General features: G+C 44.6%; 1 protein-coding gene across 4 annotated transcripts in view; it reads left to right on the top strand.

Annotated features, from left to right (window-relative positions):
* SLC4A1 (solute carrier family 4 member 1 (Diego blood group)) overlaps positions 1-17,005 on the top strand; it is a 76,243-nt gene that overhangs the window by 50,555 nt on the left and 8,683 nt on the right. For all 4 annotated transcript variants that reach the window (XM_069751489.1, XM_069751491.1, XM_069751492.1 and 1 more), the window contains 4 exons: positions 10,589-10,678; positions 10,760-10,935; positions 11,280-11,521; positions 15,591-15,760. In XM_069751489.1, the coding sequence (XP_069607590.1) occupies positions 10,589-10,678; positions 10,760-10,935; positions 11,280-11,521; positions 15,591-15,760 (678 nt within the window). The remainder of the gene's footprint in view (positions 1-10,588; positions 10,679-10,759; positions 10,936-11,279; positions 11,522-15,590; positions 15,761-17,005) is intronic.

Here is a 17,005-nt window from a genome sequence, read left to right as displayed (position 1 = left end):
AACACACCGTCTCTCTACACCCCATACCCAATTTGTAGGCCTAATGCAGTGTAGTTTTCTACAACTACTAAACGAGAGTCGGAAGACCGAAGCAATGTGGACGAAACCTGGGGAACACCTTGGAGTGGAACACACCATCTCTCTACACCCCATACCCAATTTGTAGGCCTAATGCAGTGTAGTTTTCTACAACTACTAAACGAGAGCATGAAGATCGAAGCAATGGAGAGGAAACCTGGGGAACACCTTGGAGTGGAACACACCATCTCTCTACACCCCATACCCAATTTGTAGGCCTAATGCAGCGTAGTTTCCAACAACTACTAAACGAGAGCATAAAGATCGAAGCTCAGGAAAGGCAACCTGGAGAACACCTTGGAGTGGAACACACCATCTCTCTACACCCCATACCCAATTTGTAGGCCTAATGCAGCGTAGTTTCCAACAACTACTAAACGAGAGCATGAAGATCGAAGCAATGGAGAGGAAACCTGGGGAACACCTTGGAGTGGAACACACCATCTCTCTACACCCCATACCCAATTTGTAGGCCTAATGCAGCGTAGTTTCCAACAACTACTAAATGAGAGCATGAAGATCGAAGCAATGGCGATGAAACCTGGGGAACACCTTGGAGTGGAACACACCATCTCTCTACACCCCATACCCAATTTGTAGGCCTAATGCAGCGTAGTTTCCAACAACTACTAAACGAGAGCATGAAGATTGAAGCTCAGGAAAGGCAACCTGGAGAACACCTTGGAGTGGAACACACCATCTCTCTACACCCCATACCCAATTTGTAGGACTAATGCAGCGTAGTTTCTAACAACTACTAAACGAGAGCATGAAGATTGAAGCTCAGGAAAGGCTACCTGGAGAACACCTTGGAGTGGAACACACCATCTCTCTACACCCCATACCCAATTTGTAGGCCTAATGCAGCGTAGTTTCCAACAACTACTAAACGAGAGCATGAAGATTGAAGCAATGGAAAGGAAACCTGGGGAACACCTTGGAGTGTATCACACCATCTCTCTACACCCCATACCCAATTTGTAGGCCTAATGCAGCGTAGTTTCCAACAACTACTAAACGAGAGCATGAAGATTGAAGCAATGGAGAGGAAAACTGGGGAACACCTTGGAGTGTAACACACCATCTCTCTACACCCCATACCCAATTTGTAGGCCTAATGCAGCGTAGTTTCCAACAACTACTAAACGAGAGCATGAAGATTGAAGCAATGGAGAGGAAACCTGGGGAACACCTTGGGGAGGCAGACACCGTTAGTAGGCCCTACCAAAGTTGTACACCCAATGCAGTTTTAAAATTCCTAGAGGCTGAAAACAAGACTATTGACGCTCAGCTTTTTTCAAAGGAACACAGCTGAATTGAGTGGCGCAGACAGACACAGGTAGTAGGACTCAAACCAAAAATGTGGCTCACTGCAGCAGAAAAAAGTTACAGGGGTACACAAGCTGCAGTGCTCTGGGCAGTGGAGGACAATTTCAATAGTGAACCGCAGACAGACTTTGTACGCCTACTATTAAAAAAAGGATGCTCTATGCAATTATAAATAGGTTCCAGGGGTACACGGGCAGCAGTGGTGTGGTCAGTGGAGGCCTAGTGGAAGGAGTGACCGCAGACAGGCATCGAAGGCCTAAAATAATAACACATGGCTGTAGGCAATTTTAAATTGGTTCCAGGGGAACACGGGCAGCAGTGGCCTGGTCAGTGTAGTAGGAGTAGAAAGAACGGACCGCAGACAGGCATCGAAGGCCTAAAATAAAAAAATTGGGCTGGCTGTAGGCAATTTTAAATTGGTTCCAGGGGTACACGGGCAGCAGTGGTGTGGTCAGTGGAGGCATATTGTAAGGAGTGACCGCAGACAGGCATCGAAGGCCTAAAATAATAACACATGGCTGTAGGCAATTTTAAATTGGTTCCAGGGGTACACGGGCAGCAGTGGTGTGGTCAGTGGAGGCATAGTGGAAGGAGTGACCGCAGACAGGCTTCGAAGGCCTAACATAACAAAAATGTCAATACAATGGTATTGTCAGTGGCAGGCATTGAAGGATGTCAGCGCATAGACTAAACATTGGTGGAGCTGTGAGATAATTTTTCAAGTGGTAGAGCACTGTTTGAGCTGGGGGGGGGGGGAACTGTCTTGTGCCGGCGGTACAGGCCCAGGGCCCCTCATATTACAACGGTGTGTCTGACGGGTGCGCACCACCACCGCCAGAGACACTTTATTGTACTAGGAGGGACCCAGTGGCAGTGCCATCGACCAAAAGCGGGCACACCCACCTCTTCAGACAAACAGCACTCTCACGGGTGCTGGCACCAAGTGTCGATACCACGGCCCCGTGTGGGGAGTTTGGCCATTTAGTGAGGTGTAAACATGTCGTATGCTGGACAATCAGGTGCAGAAAATTACGAGATTGGAAAAGTCATTCAGAATAGTCCACAGGCAAGACCTTTTCATAGGAAAGCTAGGTGTCAGCCGGGCAAGGTGGGGCAAAAGATTTCGAAATCCAGTTGTGGTTCATTTTAATGAAGGCTAGATCATCTACATTTTGGGTAGCCAGACGAGTCCTTTTTTCTGTTAGTATGGAACCTGCAGCACTGAATACTCTTTCTGATAGGACACTAGCTGCCGGGCAAGCAAGCTCCTGCAATGCATATTCTGCCAATTCTGGCCAGGTGTCTAATTTTGATGCCCAGTAATCAAATGGGAATGACGGTTGAGGGAGAACATCGATAAGGGATGAAAAATAGTTTGTAACCATACTGGACAAATGTTGTCTCCTGTCACTTTGAATTGATGCTGCAGTACCTGTCCTGTCTGCGGTCATAGCAAAATCACTCCACAACCTGGTCAGAAAACCCCTCTGGCCAACGCCACTTCTGATTTCTGCCCCTCTAACTCCTCTGGTCTGCTGGCCCCTGCAGCTCGTGTGAGAACGATCACGGGCGCTGTGTGCAGGGAATGCCAGAAGCAAACGGTCAACAAGAGTTGATTGTTTGGATGCTAATATTAGTTCCAAGTTCTCATGTGGCATTATATTTTGCAATTTGCCTTTATAGCGAGGATCAAGGAGGCAGGCCAACCAGTAATCGTCATCGTTCATCATTTTAGTTATGCGTGTGTCCCTTTTGAGGATACGTAAGGCATAATCCGCCATGTGGGCCAAAGTTCCAGTTCTCAAATCTGCGGTTGTGCTTGGTTGAGGGGCAGTTTCAGGCAAATCCACGTCACTTGTGTCCCTCCAAAAACCAGAACCCGGCCTTGCCGCGCCAACAATTTCCAGTGGCCCCGGAAAAGCTTCCTCATTAAAAATATAATCATCCCCATCATCCTCCTCGTCCTCCTCTTCGCCCGCTAACTCGTCCTGTACACTGCCCTGGCCAGACAATGGCTGACTGTCATCAAGGCTTTCCTCTTCCTCAGCTGCAGACGCCTGATCCTTTATGTGCGTCAAACTTTGCATCAGCAGACGCATTAGGGGGATGCTCATGCTTATTATGGTGTTGTCTGCACTAACCAGCCGTGTGCATTCTTCAAAACACTGAAGGACTTGACACATGTCTTGAATCTTCGACCACTGCACACCTGACAACTCCATGTCTGCCATCCTACTGCCTTCCCGTGTATGTGTATCCTCCCACAAAAACATAACAGCCCGCCTCTGTTCGCACAGTCTCTGAAGCATGTGCAGTGTTGAGTTCCACTTTGTTGCAACGTCTATGATTAGGCGATGCTGGGGAAGGTTCAAAGAACGCTGATAGGTCTGCATACGGCTGGAGTGTACGGGCGAACGGCGGATATGTGAGCAAAGTCTACGCACTTTGAGGAGCAGGTCGGATAACCCCGGATAACTTTTCAGGAAGCACTGCACCACCAGGTTTAAGGTGTGAGCCAGGCAAGGAATGTGTTTCAGTTGGGAAAGGGAGATGGCAGCCATGAAATTCCTTCCGTTATCACTCACTACCTTGCCTGCCTCAAGATCTACAGTGCCCAGCCACGACTGCGTTTCTTTCTGCAAGAACTCGGACAGAACTTCCGCGGTGTGTCTGTTGTCGCCCAAACACTTCATAGCCAATACAGCCTGCTGACGTTTGCCAGTAGCTGCCCCATAATGGGAGACCTGGTGTGCAACAGTGGCAGCTGCGGATGGAATGGTTGTGCGACTGCGGTCTGTGGACGAGCTCTCGCTTCTGCAGGAGGACGAAGAGGAGGAGGAGGGGGTGCGAACGGCTACAGCCAACTGTTTCCTAGACCGTGGGCTAGGCAGAACTGTCCCAAACTTGCTGTCCCCTGTGGACCCTGCATCCACAACATTCACCCAGTGTGCCGTGATGGACACGTAACGTCCCTGGCCATGCCTACTGGTCCATGCATCTGTTGTCAGGTGCACCTTTGTGCTCACAGATTGCCTGAGTACATGGACGATGCGCTCTTTAACATGCTGGTGGAGGGCTGGGATGGCTTTTCTGGAAAAAAAGTGTCGACTGGGTAGCTCGTAGCGTGGTACAGCGTAGTCCATCAGGGCTTTGAAAGCTTCGCTTTCAACTAACCGGTAGGGCATCATCTCTAACGAGATTAGTCTAGCTATGTGGGCGTTCAAACCCTGTGTACGCGGATGCGAGGCTAAGTACTTCCTTTTTCTAACCATAGTCTCATGTAGGGTGAGCTGGACTGGAGAGCTGGAGATCGTGGAACTAGCGGGGGTGCCGGTGGACATGGCAGACTGAGAGACGGTGGGAGATGGTATTGTTGCCGCCGGTGCCCTAGATGCAGTGTTTCCTACAACGAAACTGGTGATTCCCTGACCCTGACTGCTTTGGCCTGGCAAAGAAACCTGCACAGATACTGCAGGTGGTGCGGAAAATGGTGGCCCTACACTGCCGGAAGGGATGTTGCGTTGCTGACTAGCTTCATTGGCCGAGGGTGCTACAACCTTAAGGGACGTTTGGTAGTTAGTCCAGGCTTGCAAATGCATGGTGGTTAAATGTCTATGCATGCAACTTGTATTGAGACTTTTCAGATTCTGTCCTCTGCTTAAGGTAGTTGAACATTTTTGACAGATGACTTTGCGCTGATCAATTGGATGTTGTTTAAAAAAATGCCAGACTGCACTCTTTCTAGCATCGGATACCTTTTCAGGCATTGCAGACTGAGCTTTAACCGGATGGCCACGCTGTCCTCCAACACGTTTTGGCTTTGCCACGCATTTTGGGCAAGATACGGGCCCGGCAGATGGAACCTGTTGCGATGTTGATGCCTGCTGCGGCCCCTCCTCCTCCGCTTCAGAACTGCTGCCGCCTGCACCCTGTTCCCCCAATGGCTGCCAATCGGGGTCAAGAACTGGGTCATCTATTACCTCTTCTTGTAGCTCGTGTGCAACTTCGTCTGTGTCACCGTGTCGGTCGGTGGTATAGCGTTCGTGATGGGGCAACATAGTCTCATCAGGGTCTGATTCTTGATCATTACCCTGCGAGGGCAATGTTGTGGTCTGAGTCAAAGGACCAGCATAGTAGTCTGGCTGTGGCTGTGCATCAGTGCACTCCATGTCAGATTCAACTTGTAATGGGCATGGACTGTTAACTGCTTCACTTTCTAAGCCAGGGACGGTATGTGTAAAGAGCTCCATGGAGTAACCCGTTGTGTCGCCTGCTGCATTCTTCTCTGTTGTTGTTTTTGCTGAAGAGGACAAGGAAGCGACTTGTCCCTGACCGTGAACATCCACTAACGACGCGTTGCTTTGACATTTACCAGTTTCACGAGAGGAGGCAAAAGAGCTAGAGGCTGAGTCAGCAAGATAAGCCAAAACTTGCTCTTGCTGCTCCGGCTTTAAAAGCGGTTTTCCTACTCCCAGAAAAGGGAGCGTTCGAGGCCTTGTGTAGCCAGACGACGAACCTGGCTCCACAGCTCCAGACTTAGGTGCAATATTTTTTTTCCCACGACCAGCTGATGCTCCACCACTACCACTACCCTCATTACCAGCTGACAATGAACGCCCCCGGCCACGACCTCTTCCACCAGACTTCCTCATTGTTTTAAAAACGTAACCAAACTAACGGTATTTGTTGCTGTCACACAACTTACACGGTGAGCTATAACTTCAGTATGATTTAGCTACCCCTTTACAGGTGAGTGAGACCACAACGAAAATCAGGCACAATGTTACACACTCTGTTGTTGGTGGCAACAAATGAGAGAGATGCCACACACGCAGGACTGTCACTGAAGCACAAATGTAAATATTAATCTCCCACTGATTTGATTTTTTTTTTTTTTTCAGGGAGACTTTAGGAAAAAAAAATAATAGAATAAAATGATTTTTTCAGGAAGAATTTAGAAACCAAATAAAATAAAATGATTTTTTCAGGGAGAATTTAGAAAAGAAATAAAACAAAAAAAGGCTTTCTATGGCCCACTGAGTGAGAGATGACGCACACAGGAGTCAGGAGTGGCACACAAGCCCAGAGGCCAATATTTATCTCCCACTGATTGATGTAGTGATTTTTTCAGGTAGATTTTGGAACCCAAATCAAGCTAAAAAAATAATAGGCTTTCTATGGCCCACAATTGGAGAGAGAGAGAGAGATGGCACACCCAGGAGTCAAGACTGGCACACAAGCAGAAAGGGCAATATTAATCTCCCACTGATTTGATTTTTTTTTTTTTTTCCAGGGAGACTTTAGAAAAAAAATAATAATAAAAAAAAATGATTTTTTCAGGAAGAATTTAGAAACCTAATAAAATAAAATGATTTTTTCAGGGAGAATTTATAAAACAAATAAAACAAAAAATAGGCTTTCTATGGCCCACTGAGTGAGAGATGACGCACACAGGAGTCAGGACTGGCACACAAGCCCAGAGGCCAATATTTATCTCCCACTGATTGATTTATTGATTTTTTCAGGTAGAATTTAGAACCCAAATCAACCAAAAAAATAAATAGGCTTTCTATGGCCCACTATTTGTGAGAGAGATGGCACGCTCAGGACTGGCACACAAGCCCAGAGGCCAATATTAATCTCCCACTTTTTTTTTTTTTCAGGGAAAATTTATAAACCCAATAAAAAAAATAATAAATAGGCTTTCTATGGCCCACTATCTGAGAGAGAGAGATGGCACGCTTAGGACTGGCACACAAGCCCAAAGGCCAATATTAATCTCCCTTTTTTTTTTCAGGGAGAATTTATAAAACAAAAAAAAAATAAATAAATAGGCTTTCTATGGCCCACTATTTGTGAGAGAGATGGCACGCTCAGGACTGGCACACAAGCCCAGAGGCCAATATTAATCTCCCACTTTTTTTTTTTTTCCAGGGAAAATTTATAAACCCAATAAAAAAAATAATAAATAGGCTTTCTATGGCCCACTATCTGAGAGAGAGAGATGGCACGCTTAGGACTGGCACACAAGCCCAAAGGCCAATATTAATCTCCCTTTTTTTTTTCAGGGAGAATTTATAAAACAAAAAAAAATAAAAATAAATAGGCTTTCTATGGCCCACTATTTGTGAGAGAGATGGCACGCTCAGGACTGGCACACAAGCCCAGAGGCCAATATTAATCTCCCACTTTTTTTTTTTTTTCCAGGGAAAATTTATAAACCCAATAAAAAAAATAATAAATAGGCTTTCTATGGCCCACTATCTGAGAGAGAAGATGGCACGCTTTGGACTGGCACACAAGCCCAAATGCCAATATTAATCTCCCTTTTTTTTTTCAGGGAGAATTTATAAAACCAAAAAAAATAAATAAATAGGCTTTCTATGGCCCACTATTTGTGAGAGAGATGGCACGCTCAGGACTGGCACACAAGCCCAGAGGCCAATATTAATCTCCCACTTTTTTTTTTTTTCCAGGGAAAATTTATAAACCCAATAAAAAAAATAATAAATAGGCTTTCTATGGCCCACTATCTGAGAGAGAGAGATGGCACGCTTAGGACTGGCACACAAGCCCAAAGGCCAATATTAATCTCCCTTTTTTTTTTCAGGGAGAATTTATAAAACCAAAAAAAATAAATAAATAGGCTTTCTATGGCCCACTATTTGTGAGAGAGATGGCACGCTCAGGACTGGCACACAAGCCCAGAGGCCAATATTAATCTCCCACTTTTTTTTTTTTTTCCAGGGAAAATTTATTAACCCAATAAAAAAAATAATAAATAGGCTTTCTATGGCCCACTATCTGAGAGAGAGAGATGGCACGCTTAGGACTGGCACACAAGCCCAAAGGCCAATATTAATCTCCCTTTTTTTTTTCAGGGAGAATTTATAAAACAAAAAAAAAAAAAAATAAATAGGCTTTCTATGGCCCACTATTTGTGAGAGAGATGGCACGCTCAGGACTGGCACACAAGCCCAGAGGCCAATATTAATCTCCCACTTTTTTTTTTTTTTCCAGGGAAAATTTATAAACCCAATAAAAAAAATAATAAATAGGCTTTCTATGGCCCACTATCTGAGAGAGAGAGATGGCACGCTTAGGACTGGCACACAAGCCCAAAGGCCAATATTAATCTCCCACTGATTGATTTATTGATTTTTTCAGGTAGAATTTAGAACCCAAATAAAGCAACAAAAAAAAAATAGGCTTTCTATGGCCCACTGAGTGAGTGATGATGCACACAGGAGTCAGGAGTGGCACACAAGCCCTGAGGCCAATATTTTTCTCCCACTGATTGATGTAGTGATTTTTTCAGGTAGATTTTAGAACTCAAATCAAGCAAAAAAAATAAATAGGCTTTCTATGGCCCACTGACTGAGAGGTGGCACACACAGTAGTCAAGAGTGGCACACAAGCCCTGAGGCCAATATTTTTCTCCCACTGATTGATGTAGTGATTTTTTCAGGTAGATTTTATAACCCAAATCAAGCAAAAAAATAAATAGGCTTTCTATGGCCCACTGAGTGAGAGATGGCACAGACAGGGATGGCACTCTAGCAGAAATGTCAATCTTAATCTCCCACAAAAAAAAAACAAACAAAAAAAAAAACAGGGAGTGTCCAACAATTACTATCTCCCTGCAGTAATCTCAGCCAGGTATGGCAGGCAGCAATAAGGAGTGGACTGATGCACAAATTAAATAAAAAGTGTGGACAAACAAAAAAGATAGCTGTGCAGAAAGGAAGGAACAAGAGGATTTGTGCTTTGAAAAAAGCAGTTGGTTTGCACAGCGGTGTACACACAGCAATGCAGCTATCAGGGAGCCTTCTAGGGCAGCCCAATGAGCTACAGCGCTGAGGGAAAAAAAAAATGTAGCTTCCACTGTCCCTGCACACCGAAGGTGGTGTTGGGCAGTGGAAATCGCTACAGCACTAGCGGTTTGGTGGTTAATGGACCCTGCCTAACGCTATCCCTGCTTCTGACGAAGCGGCAGCAACCTCTCCCTAAGCTCAGATCAGCAGCAGTAACATGGCGGTCGGCGGGAACGCCCCTTTATAGCCCCTGTGACGCCGCAGACAGCAAGCCAATCACTGCAATGCCCTTCTCTAAGATGGTGGGGACCAGGACCTATGTCATCACGCTGCCCACACTCTGCGTTTACCTTCATTGGCTGAGAAATGGCGCTTTTCGCGTCATTGAAACGCGACTTTGGCGCGAAAGTCGCGTACCGCATGGCCGACCCCGCACAGGGGTCGGATCGGGTTTCATGAAACCCGACTTTGCCAAAAGTCGGCGACTTTTGAAAATGAACGACCCGTTTCGCTCAACCCTAAAAGGGAAGCTTTTGGGTCGGATAACGCTATTAACCTCAGGGCTAATCTTCAGGTTACTAGAGTTGGGAAAGCACCTGGCCAGCACATCGAAAGTGCGGTACCCTGGAGAAAATGGATGTTATTCCTCCCATGAGCTGCTGGCTTTCAGTCATACAGGCATGCCAACACAGCTGCAGTCATCATTCACAGCACTGTGAGCACTGGCTATAAGAATCTCACAGCATTTGACTTACAGCCAGCTCTACAGCGTGTATGTGCAGAGTAAGCTGTCAGTCACAGTCCCACGGAGTGCTTACAGCCGCTTCTCACAGTGCTGTGAATGGTGACTGTAGCTGTGCTGGCACACCTGTATGACTGAAAGCCGGCAGCTGCTGGGAGGAATACCGTTCAATTTCTCCCGAGAGCTACACTTTCAGTACGGCTGTAGGGCACTTTGCTAATGCTATTAACCTGCAAATTAACTCCATATCTATAGGTTAATAGCGTTATTCGACGTTACAGGTTCCCTTTAAGTCTTCAACAGATTTTCGGTCTTGGTTTTCAAATTTTTGAAGTGGAGTTACTGGTTCCGTCTCTGTAAGCTTCACTATGACTGTAGAATTCCCTCTTCTATACGTGTCATAAACCCCTCATTTAAGATAACACTAGTGTCAGGCTAGACAACATCAAGTAATAAAATAATGCACCTTAACAATGTAATAAAAAATTATAGAAAAATGAAACATCAATGGATACTGATTGGGACAGATAGTTGTTTTTTTTTCATATACTAACGTGCTATGATGGCAAGACCAAGATAGATGTTGTGGGAATTCCACCCTTAACCCTCAATAATTGTTTTCCAGCTCCGTCGTATAATTGGAGATTTTGGCGTTCCCATTGCAATCCTTATTATGGTTTCGGCCGACTTTTTTATTGAGGATACGTACACAAAGGTCAGTATATTCCTACTAATATACCAGATTATATCTGTCATTTTCATATACACTAATTACATATGCCTCATCCATTTCCAGAAACTCGCACTCCCCAAAGGTATTAGCGTCTCCCTTCCCGCAAACCGGAGTTGGTTCATTTCACCCATGGGGCTAAACCCAGAAGTTAAGCCTTTCCCTGTCTGGATGATGTTTGCGTGTGGGGTCCCAGCAATATTGGTCTTCATCCTGATCTTTATGGAATCCCAGATTACTACGTAAGGATTCTCTATAATTAGTTGTGATATTGTCATTTCATTTTACTTATATTTCTACATAAATGGCTATGACAATCTTTTATGCACAATTTATAAATAAAAATTTGCATTTTTTCCCAACAGAAATGACACCAATCTTGTCTGGTATTGCAGTTCAGCCCTATTTACTTGAAGGGAGCTGAGCTGCACTACCAGACACAGCCCATTGCCAAAGTGGCGCTGTTTATGGTCTAAGAAATAACTCTACCCATGGATGAAATGTTATCATTATTTCTGCCCATGGATGAAATGTTATCATATATATATTCCCTGTGTTCAGATGCTGACTTTACTCTGTCCTTCAGGCTCATCGTCAGCAAACCAGAAAGAAAAGCTGTGAAAGGTTCTGGATTTCACTTGGACCTTCTGTTGATTGTGGGCATGGGGGGCATATGTGCCCTCTTTGGAATGCCCTGGCTCAGTGCAACCACAGTCCGTACAGTCAGCCATGCCAATGCTCTCACTGTCATGTCCAAGGGAGGAAAACCTCAAATAGAGCGCGTTATTGAGCAACGAGTCAGTGGTCTCTTGGTGGCTGTTCTCGTGGGTACGTATAAGACTGAATGATGTCTTTATGCCTCAATGGGGGAGATTTAGGAAACTGTCAAAACGAAAAACTATTTTTATTGTCAATAGCAACCAATCACAGTGCACCTTGCATTTCTCATGGTGCTTTTAAAAATGAAAGCTGTGCTGCTATTGGTTGCTATTGCATTGCTATGGGCTATTGGTTGCTATGGGCATCTTCCCCATATATTTAGTTATTTTACTCAGTGCTGAAATGGTACTGAAACTTAGGAAATAAGAATCAGAATATCTAGTACATCGCAAAGGTCCCAATGGAGAATCTGTAATGGGCCCCCACCTTACATGCGCCATTTACTATACCATTGGTTTATGACACTATTGGGCCCCATCAGGCACCAGGGCTGAGACCGCTGCATGGTAGATATCCCATGTGATATTAAAGGGGTTCTCCATGAATAGAAAAGAAAATACAGAAATAAAATAACATTATAAATTCCAAAATGCCTCTAAACTATGAACCAACCCATTGGGTGGGGGTGGGGGCGGAGGGAATGCCTCTCATGAAGGGGGAGGGAGCCATATCGGTGTCATTCCAACAATGTCATCACTTTGTCTCTCGGCAGTCACGTGACTAATATGTCAGACGGCCATATTTTCGGTTCGAGTGCCATCCAATAAAACGTCAGATTGCACTTGGACCAATGTTAGTTTATGGTGCCGCGCACATGTCCGATTCTTTTTTTTCTTCTCGGACTGAGTCTGTTCAAGAAAAAGTATGCATGATTAGCATCCGTAAATCGTATCGCACTGGGCCATGCAAGTCAGTGGGTCCACCAAAAAAATAGGACCACAGATCTGAGTGCGGTATGATTTTCTCAGACTGACAGAATGGAGAAGATGGAGACTTTGTTTTCGCATCTTCTCATCATCTGAGAGAACCGGGTCACACTCTGATCAAACTCTGATCTGTGTGTGATAAGATTTTCTCTGCTGGGAGAAAATACGGTCATGTGATTCTATAGAGTTTTTCAGCATTGGGAGTCAGAAAACCTTATGAACTTGCCATATGTGTCCTCGCCCTTGAGAGCTTGGTAACGAGGGGCTACTGAACACCACGGTGGGTTAGGTAACCATTCTGTCTTGCTCAGGGTATCTGGATACAGCAGTAGGATAGTCAGTTAAATGTTTTCCCTGATTAGGAAGGACCTAGCTAGAACTTTATTTCCAGGAGTCTAGGTTGGACAACCCCAGTAATGGTGACCACCATCTTCCTGCACCCACACATCAGATCATCATGGTCTTGAGTCACTAGCTACATATAGTGGAACTGATTGTTATGATGGACGCGGCAGGTACTGAATGAAGAGCTCATTAGATATATAGTCAGGTGAATGCTTCAGTTGTGGCATAGAAATATATGTAATGCTGCACGTATAAAGAAAACCTGTGTTAACCTTTTAATTACATGTCCGCAGTCCCATCCTCATAATGCCATAAATCACATCCTGCTTGTAGCTACAAAGTGTGACGTCCAGTCCTCATATTCCATTGCTACTGACAACAAACAAGATGAGCTGACATTGACCCTGGGGGTATTCAGCTATAGCGAATGTGCAGCGCCAGGGATGGGGGAGGATGTGGAAAAATGGGTCAGGCATTGAAAGGAAGGACGCAAGGAGTATGAGATACATAGAGGACACACATACTGTACAGGAAATGGAGGAGAGGTTTGAGGTCATGCAGTGTAACAAGTACGGTAATTATCTATGAAAGATGGCACTGACACTGCAGAAAAAAAAATCTGAAGTAATTTGATATTTTCAACACCCCAAGCCCGTATAGGACTGTAATATTCCATTATATGCTCCATCGCTATATGTGTACACGTATTGGGGGCTGGTCAAGGTTTGTGGGCTCATTCCCCTATATTTTTGAAAAGGAGAATTCTATAGAAATTGGGAACCTGCTGTACAGTGGGTACAGAAATTATTCATACCCCTAAATTTGTCACTCTTTGCTTCATTGCAGCCATTTGGTAAATTCAAAAAAAGTTCATTTTTTTCTCATTAATTAATTAACTCTGCACCCCATCTTGACTGAAAAAAACAGAAATGTAGAAATTTTTGTGAATTTAATTAAAAAAGAAAAACTGAAATATCACATGGTTATAAGTATTCAGACCCTTTGATCAGACATTCATATTTAAGTCACATGCTGTCCATTTCCTTGTGATCCTCCTTGAGATGGTTCTACTCTTTCATTGGAGTCCAGCTGTGTTTAATTAAACTTTTAGGACTTGATTTGGAAAGGCACACACCTATCTATATAAGACCTCACAGCTCACAGTGCATGTCAGACCAAATGAGAATCATGAGGTCAAAGGAACTGGCCAAGGAGCTCAGAGACAAAATTGTGGCAAGGTGCAGATCTGGCCAAGGTTACAACAGAATTTCTGCAGTACTCAAGGTTCCTAAGAGCACAGTGGCCTCCATAATCCTTAAATGGAAGAAGTTTAGGACCACCAGAAGTCTTCCTAGACCTGGCCATCCAGCCAAACTGGGCAATCATGGGAGAAGAGCCTTGGTGAGAGAGGTAAAGAAGAACCCCAAAGTTGCACAAAGTAAACTGTCACTGCAGCCCTCCACCAGTCAGGCCTTTATGGCAGAGTGGCCTGACGGAAGTGTCTCCTCAGTGCAATACATATGAAAGCCCTCATAGAGTTTGCTAAAAAACACATGAAGGACTCCCAGACTATGAGAAATAAGATTCTCTGGTCTTATGAGACAAAGATAGACCTTTTGATGATAATTCTAAGCGGTATTTGTGGAGAAAACCAGGCACTGCTCATCACCTGCCCAATACAATCCCAACAGTGAAACATGGTGGTGGCAGCATCATATTATGGGGGTGTTTTTCAGCTGCAGGGACAAGATGACTGGTTGTCATTGACAGAAACATGAATGTGGCCAAGCACAGAGATATCCTAGATCAAAACCTCTTCCAGAGTGCTCTGGACCTCAGGCTTGGCCAAAGGTGCACCTTCCAACAAGGCAATGACCCTAAGCACACAGCTAAAATAACAAAGGAGTGGCTTCAGAACAACTCGGTGAAAATTCTTGACTGGCCCAGCCAGAGCCCTGACCTAAACCCAATTGAACATCTCTGGAGAGACCTGAAAATGGCTGTCCACCAACGTTCACCATCCAACCTGACAGAACTGGAGAGGATCGGCAAAGAAGAATGGCAGAGGATCCCCAAATCCAGGTGAGAAAAACTTGTTGCATCATTCCCAAGAAGACTCATGGCTGTACTAGCTCAAAAGGGTGCTTCTACTCAATGCTGAGCAAAGGGTCAGAATACTTATGACCATGTGATATTTTAGTTTTTCTTTTTTTTATACAGATTATTTGCAAAACTTATTACATTTCTGTTTTTCTTACAGTCAAGATGGGGTGCAGAGTGAAAAAAATGAACGTTTTTGAATTTACCAAATGGCTGCAATGAAACAAAGAGTGAAAAATTTAAAGGGGTCTGAATACTTTCAGTACCCACTGTATATAAGAAAGTTCTATCCAATAGCACAATCCAATCACAGCACATTGTAAGGACTGGGTTCAGATTGCATAATGAAAACCTGTTCATTGCGGGCCACCAGGGGCCAGTCACCCTATTGCTCAAGCTTAAATCAGTTATAATCGGATTAATAAAAACATGTTATTTTCCAAAATGAATGCCACACCTTTTCATAGGTAATATGTGGTATTACAGCTTGGTCACATACACTTTACTGGAGCTGAGCTGCAGTATTGGACAAAACCTGTAGACAGGTGTGGTGCTGCTTCTAGTAGAATGGCCATGTTTTTTGGAATCTTATAAAACCCCTTTATTTTGGCCTTGATATGTATGATGGGCCTGGAGCACTAAAAATAAGGCGCATCAGAAGATGAGATCTCAAGTCTCTTTAGTTTCATGTATATTTCTATACTAGAATGGGAGATGGTTTAAGAGACCATCGTAATCCCATGTATGAATGTGATATCTGGTGAGGTGATGAGAGAATTTTCATCTATACGTATGTCTCTTTCCAGGTGTCTCCATATTGATGGAGCCAGTTCTGTCCCTCATCCCGCTGGCTGTTTTATTTGGCATTTTCCTGTACATGGGGGTCACCTCACTGAATGGAATACAGCTTTTTGACCGGATCCTACTCACCCTGAAGCCACCAAAATATCATCCTAAGGAACCCTATGTAACACGGGTGAGTAGTACCAGGAGAAAAACGTAATCTTCGAGATTTGAATAGTGGACGTCCTTGTGATTAATTGGAAGAGACTTGTGCTAAATTGGAGGTCCCTCTTACAGATTTTACATTGAGGTATAGGTGCTTCCTGTGATGCTTTTGGCTATGGCAGGTCTTAGTAAAAAAAAAAAAAAAGGTCATGGAAGCAGATGGAGGAAGTAGCAATGACATGGGAAAAGAAGCAAGTAAAATTAAAGAGGAATGGTCAATTGCAATAAATATGTTTGTTTTTTTCCCATGGTGTAAATGCTGCTGCTTCTTCTTCTGAACATGATATTTTTTATTCTCGCTCCTCCTTGTTCCTGAGATATCGCCCTGAATGTAAAGCTAGTCTTTTATCTAATGCATCTGATCCTCATCAAAAGTCCCAATAGATTTGAGGACCACACCTAGTTAGCTATCCTGAAGGATGACACCGGAGAGATCACACAGAATCCCACCGCTGCCACCACATGTGATGAACCCGGCCATCACCACCCCTTCCGACATTGCTATTTCGTCAGATGGATCACATATTGCGGTCTCCTCTTCAACGTGATGTTCTGAACCCCATTGAGACACAGATGGTCAGCTTGGTACAGCTTTACACAGACGCCTCCTGTCCATTCGGACCCAGGGAGGCACAGGGAGTGAGATAATATGGCCCACACAGTCACTGATGTGGCACCACACTCACAACCCTGACAGGCTGAGAGGCCCCTTTCACTAGCATCAGTGAAGCAGAGCGCTGCCAACCCAGTAGGACTGCCACAAGTTCTTCATTAGATATAAGCCCAGTCCTTTAATGCAGTTATATCGGGCCAGACACCAGCCCCGATAGCATGGAAAGTTAAGCCGAGAAATGGACGTGTGATTTGTGGATTGAGATAAAAAAGTAGCCTAAGGTCAAATTATATATTTAATCGCCTTATGTGCACACTAGAAAATGCACGATACACACAATGGTTATACATATACAATGGTCAGAAATGCAAAAACAAGAGTGGAACGACAAAGCTATAAGCAGACGGATCATGTCAATTACCCGGTGATGTTCGATCATGTGTGCACTGGGCAGCAGGGCATAGGCTGCCAGCTGGCTCCTAGGTCCTTCAAAACACGTTACCCGACATGGCCCCCTTCCAGCCCTCTGGGCTGAACCTAAATCCCCTCCCCTTGCCTCTTCAGATAAAAACTCCAAATCCTAAGATGGGTCATAATTCC

This window comes from Ranitomeya imitator, chromosome 2 (genome assembly GCF_032444005.1).
Source record: "Ranitomeya imitator isolate aRanImi1 chromosome 2, aRanImi1.pri, whole genome shotgun sequence".
Classification (NCBI taxonomy): Eukaryota; Metazoa; Chordata; class Amphibia; order Anura; family Dendrobatidae; genus Ranitomeya; species Ranitomeya imitator.
This window is presented reverse-complemented; position numbering and strand designations above follow the sequence as displayed.